The 17,096-nt window shown below is 41.8% G+C and overlaps 1 protein-coding gene across 1 annotated transcript in view; it reads right to left on the minus strand.

The window, feature by feature from the left end:
* The window catches only part of LOC148824928 (uncharacterized), a 37,956-nt gene that overhangs the window by 17,946 nt on the left and 2,914 nt on the right, over positions 1 to 17,096 (minus strand). Inside the window, exons 2-3 of the mRNA XM_088926305.1 lie at positions 15,998 to 16,437; positions 14,809 to 15,808 (exon numbers count right to left, since the gene is read on the minus strand). Of these exons, the coding sequence (XP_088782431.1) occupies positions 14,809 to 15,808; positions 15,998 to 16,437 (1,440 nt within the window). The remainder of the gene's footprint in view (positions 1 to 14,808; positions 15,809 to 15,997; positions 16,438 to 17,096) is intronic.

A 17,096-nucleotide genomic window follows, 5' to 3' on the forward strand; every position in this document is an offset into this window, starting at 1 on the left:
ACAGAGCTCTGACTGGATTCCCCGTGTGTCTCTGTACAGCGCTAGAGATCTGAACACTGGGCTCCCCCATGTGTCTTCCTGTATACGTCATCACACTGCACTGCACAAACCACAAACTCACTGCACAGTCTGACCTGCAGTTCCAGTAAAGCTCTGTCGAAACAGGCCCATTTCCTAAAGACCCATGTCTTTAGTGAAGGAGTGAAGAGATAGTGCAGTTTTACTGAAGATAATATGTCCCTCTCTAAAAATATGCTGTCATATCATTATATGACATTTTTTCATGCTAGCCAGCAGGAATTGTGGCCTTAAATCACAGCTGTTCAGCTGTATTAACAAGAACTGATTGTTTCTAGTTAATCATTTTGTTGTTTTTTAATACTTTTGAACAAACTGCTCTTCTGCTCCTGTAGTTATTATGGTGAAGCTGCAACAAATACTACTGCTGCTATTACTACCACTAATACTGCTACTACAACTATGAGAGCTACTAGTACTGCTGCCACTGATACAACTGCAACTAGTAATATTTTACTACTACTACTAAAGCTACTAGTACTACTGTTCCTACTGCTGCAGGTACTACTGTTACTGCTACTACTGCTGCCACTGCTACTACTTCTGCTACTATTAATAAGGAGGATGAGAGCTGTGTTCTCACTGTTCAGCCTTGGTCTATTAACAAGTACTGATGTTTTCTTTTTGTTGTTTTTCCGACTTTGACTCCTGCTCTTCTGCTCCTGCTGCTGCAATTATTAAAGTGAAGCTCCAACACAGCTCTACTATATTGTTGAACTAAATATTTTAAATACAGCATAACTACTACTACTATTGTTACTATTGCTCATGGTTCTAGTGTTACTACTGCTACTACAGCTACTACTACTGCTGCCACTGATGCAACTGCAACTAATAAAATTTTACAGCTACTCCTACTGCTACTACTGATGTTTCTAAAGCTACTAGTAGTACTGGTACTGCTACTAATACTGCTGCCACTGACACAACTGCTACTACCACTACTACCATTACTACTACGACCATGACTTCAGATTCTAATACTAATTCTGATACTAATACTCCTGCTACTATTACTGCTGTCATTACTACTAATAGTGATAAAAACAGAGCACTCACAGCTCTGTAGACATTGGTCTGGACTCTAGAAAGTGATTCCATTTGCAAGCAGCTCTGGACCTCAACACCTGCTGATGGGTCACTTCTATCAGACACAACATTGGAGCCCAAGCCCACCTACACACATTTACACACACTGACAGATATACAGCCACACACTCACACACATTCACACACACAGACACTACACAGACTGACTAACACCATACACATTTATACACACAATCAGACACATACATGCACAAATACAAACTAGCACACATTCACAGACACACACATACTGTAGACACTACACTCAGAGATACACACCCACACACTGATACGCACACATTTACAGAATCACACATAGACAGTACACATACTCACAGACACAAACTCACACAATGACGGACACCACATACACTCTTACCTACAGTTACACTATAACAAACACTAACAAAAATACCACTAATATTACAACAGTAACACTATCACTATGACTAACACTATCATTATTACTAACAATAACACAAAATTACTACTACACTACTAATACTAATAATAACAGTAATGCTATCACTAAAACTAACATGACTACTAGTGTAAATAGTCTAACAGTAAATCTATAATAAGCACTAATAGTACATGAATACTAGCATTAAAACTATCAGTAGCGCTATCATCATTAATACTCACATGAACACTAGCATTAATATTAAAACTACCAGTTGTACTCTCACTAATATTAACAGGAAGACACTAGCATTAGTATTAGTAGCTGTCCGTGACGTCACACCGCTCTTTGTGACGAAGGCGAGACGCCTAGCTGGGCACAGTGACGTGGCGCGTGTCGCCGTGGTTACCATACTTATGATTTGTAAACAAATGGAAAATGCATTTCAACTGTTACTTAAACAAATTTATCAACTTGGAATATAATTCTCTAGCTCTAGGATTAAATTCCTAAATAATAATTTGAATAACCATTCTTTAATTTCGGATTGAACATTATTAACACTAAAGGCACTATGGTAATTGATCGATACAGGCTGTATTGACTGTTTTCTAGATATTAAAAACAGGGTCAAAATGGGAAAAGAATTAGTACTCACCAATCCGTGAAGTTAATCGATTATTCTACGGTTCTTCAGTTGAATTAATTGGTTGTCGATAGATAAGTGATCAATAACTCTCCTCCGTGCGCTCCACTCGCCTCCCGCGGTCTCGCTCTCTGATCCTGGTGCTCTGGCTGGTGTCCGTGACGTCACAGCGCTCTTTCTGACGGAGCAGACATGTCTCCGCTGGAGGAGACTCCTGTCCGGAGCCCAGGGGGCTTTTCTTACAGATATAACATCTCCAATAATAAAGGCGATTCGTAACAGCTGAAAATGGAGAGCGACAAACCAAGGAATAAAATTCATTAAACCAAAAAAAAATGTTTACTTCACAGACTAAAATAATTCTATAGCATACTTCCGTAGAGTAGAAGAGAAAGGGCACAAGTCCCTATAATGAGCTCTTTTAAGCATTTTAAACGAATCTCCACAGAATAGAAGCCAGGAGGATCAGACACCTGATCCTGAAGGTTGAAGAGTATCTCCTGGTTTTATTTCCACCCGAGCTCTCAGCTCCTCAGCCGGTTTGATGATTTAATTAACTGTATAACTGTTTGTTTGTCTCACACACAAGAAGTCTTCGGTTGGAAACAAGCCCCCCCTCTTCTCGCACGTTTTGCACGTTCGAGTGGTTTTAATGCGGCTCCTTCGTACACGGTGCTGATCTTTTGGAAAGTAGGAGGCAAAACTGACACGTGCCCATACCGGGAGTCGAACCCAGGCCGCCTGGGTGAAAACCAGGAATCCTAACTGCTAGACCATATGGGAGCGCACAACCATGCTGTTCCGGGCATCATGCAAGCAAACTACATAAATATGAGAAAACATGCAAGAGAGTTGTCACTCAGAGTGCCGAAGGGTCGATGTATACTGTAACTCAGTTGAAAATGATGTAACTCAGTTGAAATGCAACATCAGGACTTTTCTGAATTATGTCACACGAAGAGAGCACAGCCTTTTCCACCCAGCCACGTGTGTCTCGGTAACTCGCCGTGATCGTATAGGGATCAGTACTTTGCATTGTGGCTGCAACAACCCTGGTTCAAATCCAGGTCACGGCAGAATTCCCGAGCTTACAGTCTGAGTAATTGGAGACTGCGCTATTCTGTTGCCTATGGTCATATATGGGTTTTTCGCATGAAGCTGTATTGAACAGTATTTCTCGCATTGTGAACTTGTGTATACAGCGGTCCCCTGGTTTCCAGTTAGTGTATAATTACGCATCGATGAAAAACTGGAGGTTTAAAAAAAGATAATTAGCTCACTGATACTTTGATGTAGAGGCTGTGGAAATATCCACATGTTGTGGTCTTTAAAATGCATTTGGTTTGAAGGCGTTCTGTGCTTCCGTTGTGAAGATATGGACAAAAGAATATTCGTGCTTGGTCAAAAAAATGTCATATAAATGAAAAAGTAAAGGCTGAGAAAGCATTCACAATGTATTTTATACACAAAGCAAGTATTCTCGCGATTCTAAGAGGTTTCGTGTAAATGCTACAGGCGTGCCAAAATCGTTTTCGAACTTCAAGCTAACTTTACCCCGGTAGGACGGCACCTGTTTACAGTTTAGTGTCCCCGTCATTGTACTGGGGTATTAGGACCCGCATGGACCGCAGGGTGTACGTCCAGCGACAGAAACCAGACGTGTGTCGGGCTCGGCTGCGAGCAGGACAATGACGTCATGGGGACAAAGTAGAGGAAATCAAAACGGTCCTATAGAAGACCTGTGTCAGCTGTCGGTTTGCAGTCTGGACTCTAAATCCTCCGATCCGATTTTAAATCTCTCTAATACCTGAGCTGCAGCTTCTTCCGAGTACTTATTCGTATACTTATTATGTGTAAGTGTATAGATGAAACCTATACACCTATACACTTAGGTGTGTTCAGTTTAAATCAAAATGCTTTACTAATACAAGAGAGAAGTATAGTATGAAGGATGTGAAAAATGTATGATTTCTTGGAACAAAACGGTTTTTATTTGCATTCGAAATGAAGCGGAATTTTAGCGTGACACACAAACCCTTTGTCTTTTTTAGAGTGATTTTTAAACAGACAAAAATGTAGAAAACGTGTTTTTTTGGCCCTCCAATAGCAGGGTCAGTGGCGTAATGAATAACGCGTCAGGCCTCGCGTCAGAAGATTATAGGTTCGACTGCCCTCTGGCTTGTTGCGTTTATACCACTTGCATTCTTTTATATAAATGAACTGCACCTGAAAGCTATAGAAAACACTTTGGGAAAAGTTGTCGAAATTCGCATGAGGCTGCAGACAACTTAACACTGTACTGTCTGGAGATCAGCTCCTGCTCTGAACTTAATTGCAATGAAAAACTATGCGTAACAAAGCTGGAGAACAGCTGAACTTGTGCTCAGTTCGGTGATGAGGGTTCAGAACTGGCGTTGTTGTAATTAGCACGAACTGCACAGGCTCTGAATCAGACCATTTCAATTAGTCTGATCAGTGTAGGACACGTTAATGTAGAATTATTAATAGGTTTATTAGCTAGTTAGTTCAGGTTTACCCACCTGAACTAATGTAGAATTACTACTCGGTCTGTCTCTTGTTTGTATATAAATGAATGTCTCTGAAAACTTAATGTTAGTTTTTAATTTAGTTTTACGATGTAGGTCTGGCGTTGACATATGTACAAGTATACGATATGTCTTACTCCTGATTCAACTCATGTTCTATAGGAGATTGGCGATTTCTCCTGTTTCTCGTACAACCATATCAGAACAGAAGCCCATGTCACCCAGCTCTGATTCAAGATTGACTCGCATCTTTATCCCTTTTTTGTTCGTGATCATTATTTGAACTTTTTCGAAATGAAATGACAATAATCAAACATGCAGGCAGATTTTTGAAAAGTATTCGTAATTGACAGGGTGCCCCTTTGGAATAGTCGTCAGAAAAAGTGAGAAAAGGAAAGTTATGTAAGCTCTCACACAAAGCATTGAAGATTGGAATCTGAGTGTAAAAAAGCTACCCGTCTCCCAATGATAGGCAGGGATACACACCATGACACTAACTAGGAGCACTTGTCAGCTGTTAGGACAACACTACTATTGTTTCGGGTTTCGGCTTTTACAACAGAATAACAAAACAGCTTCAATTATGTCGATTAGACTCAGTGAAACTTTAACACCTATGATATTACGAGTGCTTTGCACGAGTCGAACTTCAAGAAGGAACTACTACAACAGTTGTGGACATACAGTAATTCAATACCACCGGCAAAGTCCAATGCCGGCAACGTCTGAGAAAATAATGTTCACTCATGGAATTTGGTCTTTGAATGGCTGGCGGGAAAATTCATTTATACTCCCGTTGCACCCTCAGCTGAAACATGTTAAAATAGCAATGCAGATTTGTTGGAGAACCTCACAAGAATTATTGGGTTAGCACTGTATATATTCTGGTATATTTACTTTAATTTTAATATAAATGTAAACATGCATGCTGTATAATATATTGTAATTTTAAAATATGTTAGCTGAGGATGCGAGGGGGGCTATAACACCTTGTGAAACACGCAAGGAACTGTAAAAAAGGCTGGTATTTGAATAAAATTGGCGATCACAAGAAAACCACAACTTATGTGGTATTATCATCAATATCCTTCAAAATTGACGTTCAAATGAAGGATTTGAAGAAACTATGAAAAAAGCAACAGTAATAGCAGAGGATTTTGATTTTTGCTCTTCAATTCAGTAGATCCCAGTGGAGTTGCGCCCCTACAAACAGCACAAAGGATGAAACCCACCTCTTTCGTTATTGCTACGTTTGTGCTGGTGAAAGTAGCATTTGTGCTATTGAAAGCAGCTTGGAAGATGAAGGTGCAGTCACTTCCACATGTCATGATACCATTAGATCCGATGACAAGAGCTGAAGCCCCCCCAGTCCAAGCCAGCAACGTGAAGAAGATGGGCATGGTGGAAGGTAGTGTGGCCGAGCAGTCTAAGGCCCTGGATTTAGGCTCCAGTCTCTCTGGGAGCGTGGGTTTGAATCCCACCACTGCCAAATGTTAGTGTTTTAAGACATGCAATACGATCAGTAAAAGCTCTTTTTGTTAGTCTGTTGAGAGGCTGCGTGAGGTGTTTAGAGATAGACATTCTAAAAGACAGGCTGTCAGCTTAACATCAAGGAAGAAAAAATATTTTGTTTTCTCAACAGAAATTCTCTTTGGCACTTTCAGCTTTATGTAGGGAACAACGTCTGCCGAGATCACTTTTGAGCCAGTGCACATGGTAGTGTGGCGGCAAGTACATTTAATATTGGTGGGTAGCTGCGTCAGCATGCGTAGGCTGCAAAGCCACAAGTAATAGGTTTATTCCATGCTGAAAAAAAGAAGAAAGAGAACACAACGTTTCAGCCATGGAGCCTTCTTCAGGTGTGAGAGAGACAGGGCAGTAGGCAAAGGTAAAGTAGCGGGAGAACAAAGGCTTGGAGGGAGGAGGGGTTAGAGGCGGGAGCAGGGGACAGAAAGAGAGGCCAATCAAGAGGTGTGAAGTCAGAATGGGTGCAGAGAGGTGTGAAATGAAACTTACAATGAATGGAGAAAATTTAAAAGAACAGTAGTCTGTCGTTAAGAGAAGGGAGAATGTGTGATCCTAGCTGCAGAATAATTTTGGTTTCGGTGGTCTTTCTGATGTATGAGTTCGGAAAACCGTCTTTGAGAACACAGACGGAGAGATTAGAGTGGTCGTGGCCGTCAGAGGTGAAATGAGAAACAATGGGCTTGGAAAGATCTTTAATCTTCACAGCCCTGACGTGTTCTCTGAAGCGGTCTCCGAGTCTCCTTCCTGTTTCTCCAATGTAGATTGCTGGGCATTTACTGCAAGAGATACAGTAAATAAGGTTGCTGGAGGTACAAGATGCCATCTGGGTGATCTGGAATTGTCCTGAGAGGCCTTGAATGCGTGTGGTGGTGGCTGTGTACTTGCAGGTGATACAGCGAGCTCTGTTGCAAGGGAAAATGCCTGGTGTGGATGGTTGTTGGGGGCGGTCAAGGGAGCTGTGAACAAGGAGGTTACGCAGATTAGGTGGTCGGCGATATGAGATGATAGGGCGTTCAGAAAAGAGGGCCCCAATGGAGGGATCATCCTGTTGGATGGAAAAGTTGTGGTTAATGGTCCTGGGGATAGGAAGTGTGTTAGGGTGGTAAGGAAGCACCAAAGGAATGCGGTTGTTACGGCGGGAGTTCCTGATTGGGTTGATGGTCCTGGGGGTGTTTTTGGCTCGGGCAAGGGCCCTGTCAATCACACTGCTGGGGTATCCTCTGTTGATGAAAAAGGAGTACATTTCGAGGGCTTGGTTCTCGAAGTCGATGTCGTCGCTGCATAATCGTCGTAGCCTAAGGAACTGTGAAAAAGGAAGAGAGTTTTTAGTGTGGTTGGGGTGAAATGAGCTGTACAGGAGATAGCTGTGTGAATCCGTGGGTTTGTAATAAACTGAAGTGGACAGTCGGGGGTAGTTGATGGAGAAGTTGATGTCTAGAAACGGAAGAGTAGTGGAAGATATGTTAACCGTATATTTGAGGGACAGGTGGAAGTTGGTGAAATGGTGCAGGAAGAATTCAAGCTGATCGTTGGAGCATGTGGCGGCACCAACGCAGTCATCAATATATCGTTTGTAGAGGTCAGGGACATAGCCAGTGTGCAAATAAATATTTATAATAGAATGTATAATTTAACACAGCAAAAATATATTGTATTTTGCACTATAATCAGATATTTCAAATGAAGCCCTCTGGATTTGATTACCCTTCTCACTTTACAAGCCGGAGCAGCTGATGCACCATGTGTCTTCCCATAAAAAGTCTTTGACTCCATACTATGGCTGTTGCAATGCAGGCTCATATATGAGTAGAACAGGTGAACCTTCCAATGAACGAGGGGTTCCTTTTCACACAAGACTGATAGGAAACAGTCAAAACTTGCCACACCCGGACTGTTAAATTGATCAACCATTTTTAATAGCTGTGGAAATGTACTCACACTGTAGGATACGCACTCGGTGCGCCACAGGCATCACATTCACATGTCAAACACTTGTTTTCAGTAGCAGGTGATTTGGGATCCTCCAGTCTTCGCTTTATCATCCACGCAGTATGCCTGTTCCAGAGACATTTTCATTGTTGATAACTATGGGGGGAGAGCATGTAGATTCCAAAACACTCTACGGCAGCAGTGAGCAATTACCTGCTAGAAAAACAAATGTGTTCCCAGAAGCATATACTGCACAATTACCACAATATTTGTAAACATTTCCGATACATAACCACGTTATGTGCTCTACATTGTTCTATTTTGTACCGTGTGAGGAGAATACACTCTATTACTGTTGTTGCTGAGCTTCGAGTCTCCTACTTATTTCTTCTACTAGCTTGCATAGAAAGTCATCGCCCTGCTTTTTGTCTATCACTTAATAAAAAGGTCAACGTAGAAAACGTTATTACTGTGTGTTTATTTTGGGGCTTAATATTTACGTTTATAATTACCCCCCAGGGGTCAAGAAAACATTTTTATACTATTTTTTTTAAATTAAAATTGGAAAGGCATGTTTAATTCAATGATTTTATTGATTCACAACCTGACAAAGCAAGACAGAACAAAAGCCTTCATGAAATCACATTCTCGAATGTATCCCCTTGCACTCAACAATCTAAGGAAGAACACGAAACCGCCTGTTATTAAAATTGTCGCAGTTTTTTTATCGCTCTGAGGAGTTCTTGCTTCCCCCCCCCCCCCCCCAAATATAGTCTTTCAGGGAATGCCATACCATTTCTATTGAATTTAAATCTGGGGATTCTGCTGGAGTTTTCACCCAGTTTATTTCCTCTGCTTTAAGTCTTCCCTTTGCTGCTGTGCGTTTCAGATAGTTGTCCTGACAGAAATGATGCCTGGATCCAAAGTGCTCCCTGATGTATGGGGCAGTAGATTGTTTGATCATGACTTCCTCGAAGAATTTCCGATCCGTTATTCCTTTGAAATTAAGAAGTTGTCCTGGGCCTCTTCTAGATATTCCACCCCCAGCCATGGACCTTGAAAACTGTTCCAAAGCCACTGTTGTTTCATCAGTGAAAAGTGCATCATGAAATGCATCTCTCAGTTCAATCCATTGAAGTGCTTGCTTGAGCATTTCTTCAGTTTTTACCTTTATCTCCATCCCCAGCACTGGCTGGAGATGCTGTGTGTGTCCGAGCTCAGCGGTTATATAGGACAGGATTTGGCGCGCAGCAGGTGTGACTCATTGCTCTGCGCTGCCCGTGCGGAATGCGCGTCTCCTCCCTCCACACACCACCGCCTCACTAAATGCCTTCATACTCCCCAGCGGCAATAACATCTCCATTTATTACATTTATTCTTCCCTCTTAACCCAGAAAACTCCCGGGACGTTTTTGTGAACCGGTAAAGCGTCTCTCTATTGGTGGTCACAAGTAGAAACAATGCACGCGCTGAAAGCAGGAAGTCAAAACACCCCTCCTCACTGTACGAGCACATCTGGGTCCAGACTTCCGAAGACTCCTAAAAGTGAATTTCCAGATTCCTGAAAGTCATGTTAAATTCCCCCATCCGTTCATTTCAAATGCATAAATTGGATGAGTTCAGGTACTTTTCTGGTGTATTTTAATAGTTTGGCACTGTAACGTGTTAAATATTTTACAAGTAAAATGTATCAACTTCACTTTCATGCGAGGTTTTGCGTGGATACAAAAACACCCCAGTGGGCAAAAGACGTATAATATACATCGATTAAACGCATACCTTAGACGTCAAAATGTGGTCCGCAATTTGTCTAGAATGAAATTCTAATATACGTCTATTGTTATACGTCAATTATACGTAAATGTTTGGAGTTCTATTATACGTAAATGTTTGGAGTTCTATTATACGGATAAATTTAGAGGACTATTATACATATATGGTTGGAGTTCCGGATAACTTTAGAGGACTATTATACGTATATGGTTAGAGGTCTATTATACAGATAACTTTAGAGAACTATTATACGTATATGCTTAGAGGTCTATTATACAGATAACTTTAGAGGACTATTATACGTATATGGTTAGAGGTCTATTATACGGATAACTTTAGAGGACTATTATACGTATATGGTTAGAGGTCTATTACACGGATAACTTTAGAGGTCTATTATACGTATATGGTTAGAGATCTATTATACGGATAACTTTAGAGGTCTATTTTACAGATAACTTTAGAGGTCTATTATACGTATATGGTTAGAGGTCTATTATACGGATAACTTTAGAGGTCTATTATACGTATATGGGTAGAGGTCTATTATACGTATATGGGTAGAGGTCTATTATACATCAAAGATAGGTTTTACAGGTGTAGAAACTAGTAAATCAAGCCAATGATTTGCTTTAGAAATTTATTCTGAAAATACACATTCACACCTGAAAAATATGTATTTCAAATTATACATTGTATACAATCAATCAACAATCAACATATGGGCAATAATCATAAAAAACACAACTAGTCTTAAACTTCAGCTACAAATTCTGGTAACATGGCAATATACAGTATAGTAATGACAAACACAAACTAATTACATTAACACACTAACTCAAAACCTCATTTTGATTCAAATATAAATTTTAAAATGTACAACTTCTATATTTCCAAGAAAAAAAATATTACAATGGAAGTTAAGACGATTTTTGTCCACTATTTGCAAACCCTGTCTAATTGTCCTAACAGAACCAGAAACCTATTATTTTCAGTGTCCAGATCTCCTGGCCCCCTGCCTTGCATATGCATTCTTCAAGTAACACATTGCGTGCTCCTTTATTTCTTTTTCTGTTGATGTAGGGTGGGACTTCAGCACCGCAGCTAGGAGAAACTTATATAATATTACTTCCCAAATAAATGATGATTAATATCTTCTTTAGTATAATCTAAAAAATGAACGGTTTACTAAGCTCAAAGCTGAAATAAATGTATAAAATTTGGCTTGCATCATAGCAGCTGAGCAATAAAGTCTGTCCTAATTAAAGAGTTAAAGTTTGAAAGTACAACATAGAATAAGAGTAATTAGAGAAACGGCAAAACGATTTTGTGTCATCTTCCCCATTCACACTATTTTTATGTGCCATTTTTTGCTTATTCACGTACTATTTTAATCAAAATAATATTAAGAAAGATCTGTATGTATTCAGATAGTGTTATTATTATTCATACTTACTCGTCAAAAGAGGATTGCTGAGATATTTGCGAATACTTCAATCTTCTACGTTTGAAAAACGTGTCCAAAATGGTGACCAACGAATACTAGCAATGCATTGTGGTATATAACCGGAAAATATGCTGGGTTAGATATTTTCTCAACGTATGCATTTATTAATGTTGTCGATATTATGGTGGAAATTTAACATTGATAATACATCGCGGTTATGTGCCCCCCTGATGTGCAATTTTAACAGTTAGTAAGTTAGTAGTACATTTTGCAGTTAGTAAGGATCGGTCACTGTTGTATGGTATTATATATAATGACATTATGGAATAGGATGGGGACAGACCTGGCATCACGGGGGGAGGGAGGAGTGTCGCCCCTTCAGTTTTGGGCAAAAGGATTTACTTAACTTGCGCCCTAATAAAATAGTTGTACTTTGTCAATGGTCAGACAACACTAATTGACACTAACAGTCACTCGGACTGTTTGATGTGCAGGAGGACTCTCCATCCAGGAAGGGCACGTACTGTATCAGTGTCGTTAGTGTGTCAACATTACGATCCTGTTTGCTCAGGTGGACCAATTCCTTGCAGTAGTTTATCATCATACTTAAAATCGTTATATAACTAGGACTAGTTATAGCAGTCTGTGCTTTCTGTTGGTTTTTACAACTATTTTTTCTTAATGATTCAGAACCTCCGTTGATGTAGCTGCAAAAATGAACGCTTGTGGTACTTTTCGCTCCAGGCAATACAAACCACGAGAGTGCCGAAAAATGTGAAACTGAACTTCATCGCAAATACCACATTGTTAGTCGTTATCTTCTATCATGAAGCACTAATCAATGGCATAGCTGCGAGATTTCATTTGGGTAGCTGCACCGTACAGCTCCATTTCAACCGAAATATCACCCCCCCTCAGAATTTCAGACGCCCCCCTACAGATTTTTCCCTGGGCACCAGCTCTGATGGGGGACGGGGTGTCCAGGATATGTTATCAACTTTTCCTAAGAAAATAAAAATAGAAAATCTATAGGCACTCAAACATTTTACTGTTTTTTTTTTCAGGCAGGGGGAAGACCCCTCCGCAAAACCCTTGTATGCAAAGCTGTGTAAATAAATTAATTACTGCGAAAATAATTTACTTCGTACACTATGCAGATTGCCGTATACTCCTAGATGCGGCACAAACAATGTATAAAAAGCCTTTGGCACTGTGTTAGATGTGTTTTCGACGTTATATATGCATTTATTAAAGTCGTCATTTTTATGGTTGCAATTCAACATTGATTATACGTCGCGGCAATGTATATATACGTATAGCTATATTATTGCTGTGATATATACGTATATTTGACGAATCACTGCCCACTGGGAAGCCAGGGTATCGGCTTGGTACCCTCTCCCACCCCTCTTTGTGTACAGTAGAGCCACCTGTCCTGACTGGAGGAGCTCACCCAGCTGTGTCTGGAGAGAAGCCAGGGTATCAGCTTGTTCCCCTCCCCCACCCCTCTCTGTGTACAGTAGAGCCACCTGTCTTAACTGGAGGAACTCATCGAGCTGTGTCTGGAGAGAAGCCAGGATATCAGCTTCTTCCCCTCTCCCACCCCTCTCTGTGTACAGTAGAGCCTCCTGTCCTGAGTGGAGGAACTCATCCAGCTGTGTCTGGAGAGAAGCCAGGGTATCGGCTTGTTCCACACCCCCACACCTCACTGTGTACAGTAGAGCCTCCTGTCCTGACTGGAGGAGCTGATCCAGCTGTGCTTGGAGAGAGAGCCAGGTTATCAGCTTGTTCCACACCCCCACCCCTCTCTGTGTACAGTAGAGCCACCTATCCCAACTGGAGGAGTTCATCCAGCTGTGTCTGGAGAGAAGCCAGGGTATCAGCTTGTTCCCCCGTCCCACCCCTCTCTGTGTACAGTAGAACCTCCTGTCCTGACTGGAGGAGCTTATAGGCATCCTCTCACGAGGCTCCAGTAAATGTAGGGGTTTGTGCATTTACAGGGACAATTATTAATTGTAGCATTAAGTCAGAAAATGGCTTTGATGGCTATTAGAAAACCGACCTTGCGGGATAACTCAGCAACACACACACTCGGATACTAATAAATTTATTAATGCATAAAATGTGCATTTAAACATAACAGATCTTATAGTGAGGGTTAGCAGAATACAAAAGGTATACATTCCATCACGAAGAGTTACAAACCAAGAGGGACATACATTCCGTACATCATTCATTTAGACCATTTTGTAAATGAACTTTGTCACAACTTGTACATTAGATACTCAAAATCAAGTACATGACTCATAGGAATTAAATTGATATCAACTCAGGTTGAGGTAACAATTGAATTCTCAAGCTGTAATGCAGAAAGTGGAATACTCATCCGCTCTGTGGGGATTCAGATCTCCCGCAGACGCAAAGAAGCAGTGGCAGGCTGTTGCCGTGTCCAATCGGCGCTCTCTGGCCCGGTGCCAGGCAGTGTTGGTTCGACGTGAGAGAAGGAGAAGGAGGGTGAGATTTCTGCTGCGGTGCGCTGCTGATGCTCTCTGAAGACCGGCTAGTTAGTGTTGACTGAAACTAGCAGAGTTTGCACACAGAAAAGTGACTGCAGATCCGAGCAAGTCACACTCTTTAGACAGGAAGAAGACCGGTTCGTTCCCGATGTAGCGCGAGTCCTGAGTACTGATATTCAGCTGTCCGCAGTTCCAACCGCAGTTTACTCGTTGATCAGGTGAGCGTTCGCGGTGGGTTCACGAGGCTTGCTGCTGGGCTAACCTCGGGTGGATCCTTTGGTTACATGCTGGCAACCTCCGTTCTCAACTCTTAGAACAAGGAAAAGTCCTGGCACTGGGACACACTGGTCGTTACGTGAGTGTCTGAGCTGAGTCTGAGGATGTCCAGGAGGAGCTGGAGTTGTGCCTGGAGGAACTACAGTCGCTCATTGGTTGGAAGATCCATGGGCATTCGAGAATCATTTTGTGACTAACTGGAACAATTAACAATCCCAGTAAATGCACAAACCCCTACATTTATTGGTGCCTCATGAGAGGATGCCTACATTTATTGGTGCCCCATGTGAGGATGAGTAACCATGCACTCTGACCTTGGGGTTGTAAACCACTTGGGATGAAACTCTCCCTTGGAATCTCCCAGACAGTGAGGCATCAGAGATGACCATCTGTTAGGGTGGTTGATGTGTCTCAGCTTTGGGAGTTGTTCCTTATCAGGACACTCTATCAGCTAGAAAAACACCTTAAATGTGAACCAAATGGAATGACCTCTCTGTATTAAGCACCACTTGAGATGAGGGAGAGAGAGACTGGCAAGGGAGCAGCAAACTTAATTCCTGTATTTTAATAAACCTTGCCGCAACAATGGTCTCTCTCTCCTGTGTGAATGCGCTGGTGGGTTTTTAAGCCACCTGACTGACTAAAACTCTTGCCACACTGACTGCAGCTGAATGGTCTCTCTCCTGTATGAATGTGCTGGTGGGTTATTAAGCTACTTGACCGACTAAAACTCTTCCCACACTGACTGCAGCTGAACGGTCTCTCTCCTGTGTGAATGCGCTGGTGGGTTTTAAAGTTACTTGATTGACTAAAACTCTTCCCACACTCACTGCAGATGAATGGTCTCTCTCCTGTGTGAATGCGCTGGTGGGTTTTTAAGTCACATGATTGACTAAAACTCTTCCCACACTGACTGCAGCTGAATGGTCTCTCTCCTGTATGAATGTGCTGGTGGGTTATTAAGCTTCTTGACTGACTAAAACTCTTCCCACACTGACTGCAGCTGAACGGTCTCTCTCCTGTGTGAATGCGCTGGTGGGTTTTAAAGTTACTTGATTGACTAAAACTCTTCCCACACTCACTGCAGATGAATGGTCTCTCTCCTGTGTGAATGCGCTGGTGGGTTTTTAAGTCATCTGACCGACTAAAACTCTTCCCACACTGACTGCAGCTGAACGGTCTCTCTCCTGTGTGAATGCGCTGGTGGATAATTAAGTTACTTGACTGACTAAAACTCTTCCCACAATGACTACAGCTGAAAGGTCTCTCTCCTGTGTGAAAGTGCTGGTAGGGTTTTGAAATGCTAGACTGCCATAATGGCAGTTTGTCCACTCCATCTGAGCAAGGCCTTGAGTTATTCTTCCACATTCTCTGATCGTGCTGGGGTCTCTTATTCTGCAAATGTTCAATGGAATGGTCTTGCTCCGTGTGCTGAAACAGAGCTGTGTTTTCTCCACTGTGACCTTCAGTGTGCTGCTCAGCAGTGTGAATCATCTGGGGCTCGTTCTCCAGCTCTCTGGGTCTTAAACCATCCACTTCATTCAGCTGTTCCTCTCTTTGGCCAAGAACAGTCATACTCTCCAGTTCAACAATTTTCTCAGTAACCAGATTATTAAACCTGTGTGTAAAGTCATCAGATACTAAGGGATCATATGATTGTTTGAGACTCTGCAGTGACAGTCTCTCCACTTGAACAGAACAAGGCCTAATTATTATCAAGCCCTGTAGGAGCTGCTGTTGCTCCTCCCTGTACTGACTCTCCTCTGTGTGCTGTATATCAGTAATGTTCTCTTCACCAGGTACATCAGTCTGCTGCTCTGCAGGGTCAATCAACTTGGGATCCATATCCTGCTCTGTAAGATTTAAAACATCCAGTTCTTCACTGTGCTCTTGTACAGAGACACAGCCCAGTTCATTACAACCTTGTGTAATATTGATTGTGTCCAGATTATTCATCTTCTCTGTGAAATCATCACATACTAAGAGCCCAGGTGTCTCACTCTCAGGCTCTGTCTTCATCATGGCCACAGAGTCCAGATCCTTGACACTCTGTCTGCTGTCTGTGTGCTGCTCACTAAGTGCCTCTTTCCCTTCTGCGGAAGTGAGCTCTGTCTCCTGCATCAGACTGGAGCCCCACTCCTCCTCACTGTGCTGCTGTTCAAGAAGAGCCCTTTCCCCAGCGTTGGAGAGAACACTGGCCTCTGAGCCTGTAAACACAGGCCAAGAAGACACGACCTTTATAAGAATAAACTTTATTTTATAGTTTTATACCTTTAGAGGTGGCTTCTCAAAGCATTTTACAGAATGCCAACAACAAAAAATACACAAAATTAACACGATGAGAATACGCAGTTAGAGGAGACAGTAGACAGTGGTACTAAGTACAGTAGGAGCAGAGGGGTACAGAACAGTTAAATAAAGGCTCTTCTGAAGAAAAAGTTTTTAAGTCTGGATTTAGAGTTTAGAGAAGGTGACTCTCTGATATCCTTGGGGAGAGAGTTCCAGAGCTTGGGGCAAAACAGGAGAAGGCCATGTCACCCATAGAGTTTAGACAGACTGGGGGACAAATAGTTGAACACAATTAGAAGAGCGAAGATTGCAAGGTAGGGAGTAGGGTTATAATATCAGACCAGTATGGAGGTGCCAAGCCTTATAGGTGAGCAGGAGGATTTTTAATTCGATATGAAACTTGATAGGAAGCCAGTGCTAGGACTCCAGGATAGGAGTAATGTGATCATTTGTACTAAACGTGGTCAGGGTTCTGGCTGCTGAATTTTGGACATACTGGAGTTTGTTCAATGTGGATTTAGAAACCCCAGAGAGTAGAGCATTACAGTAGTTGATTCAAGATTAGACAACACTTTTC

The sequence above is a fragment of the Atractosteus spatula genome, chromosome 10, assembly GCF_055471065.1.
Source record: "Atractosteus spatula isolate fAtrSpa1 chromosome 10, fAtrSpa1.hap1, whole genome shotgun sequence".
Taxonomy (NCBI): Eukaryota; Metazoa; Chordata; class Actinopteri; order Semionotiformes; family Lepisosteidae; genus Atractosteus; species Atractosteus spatula.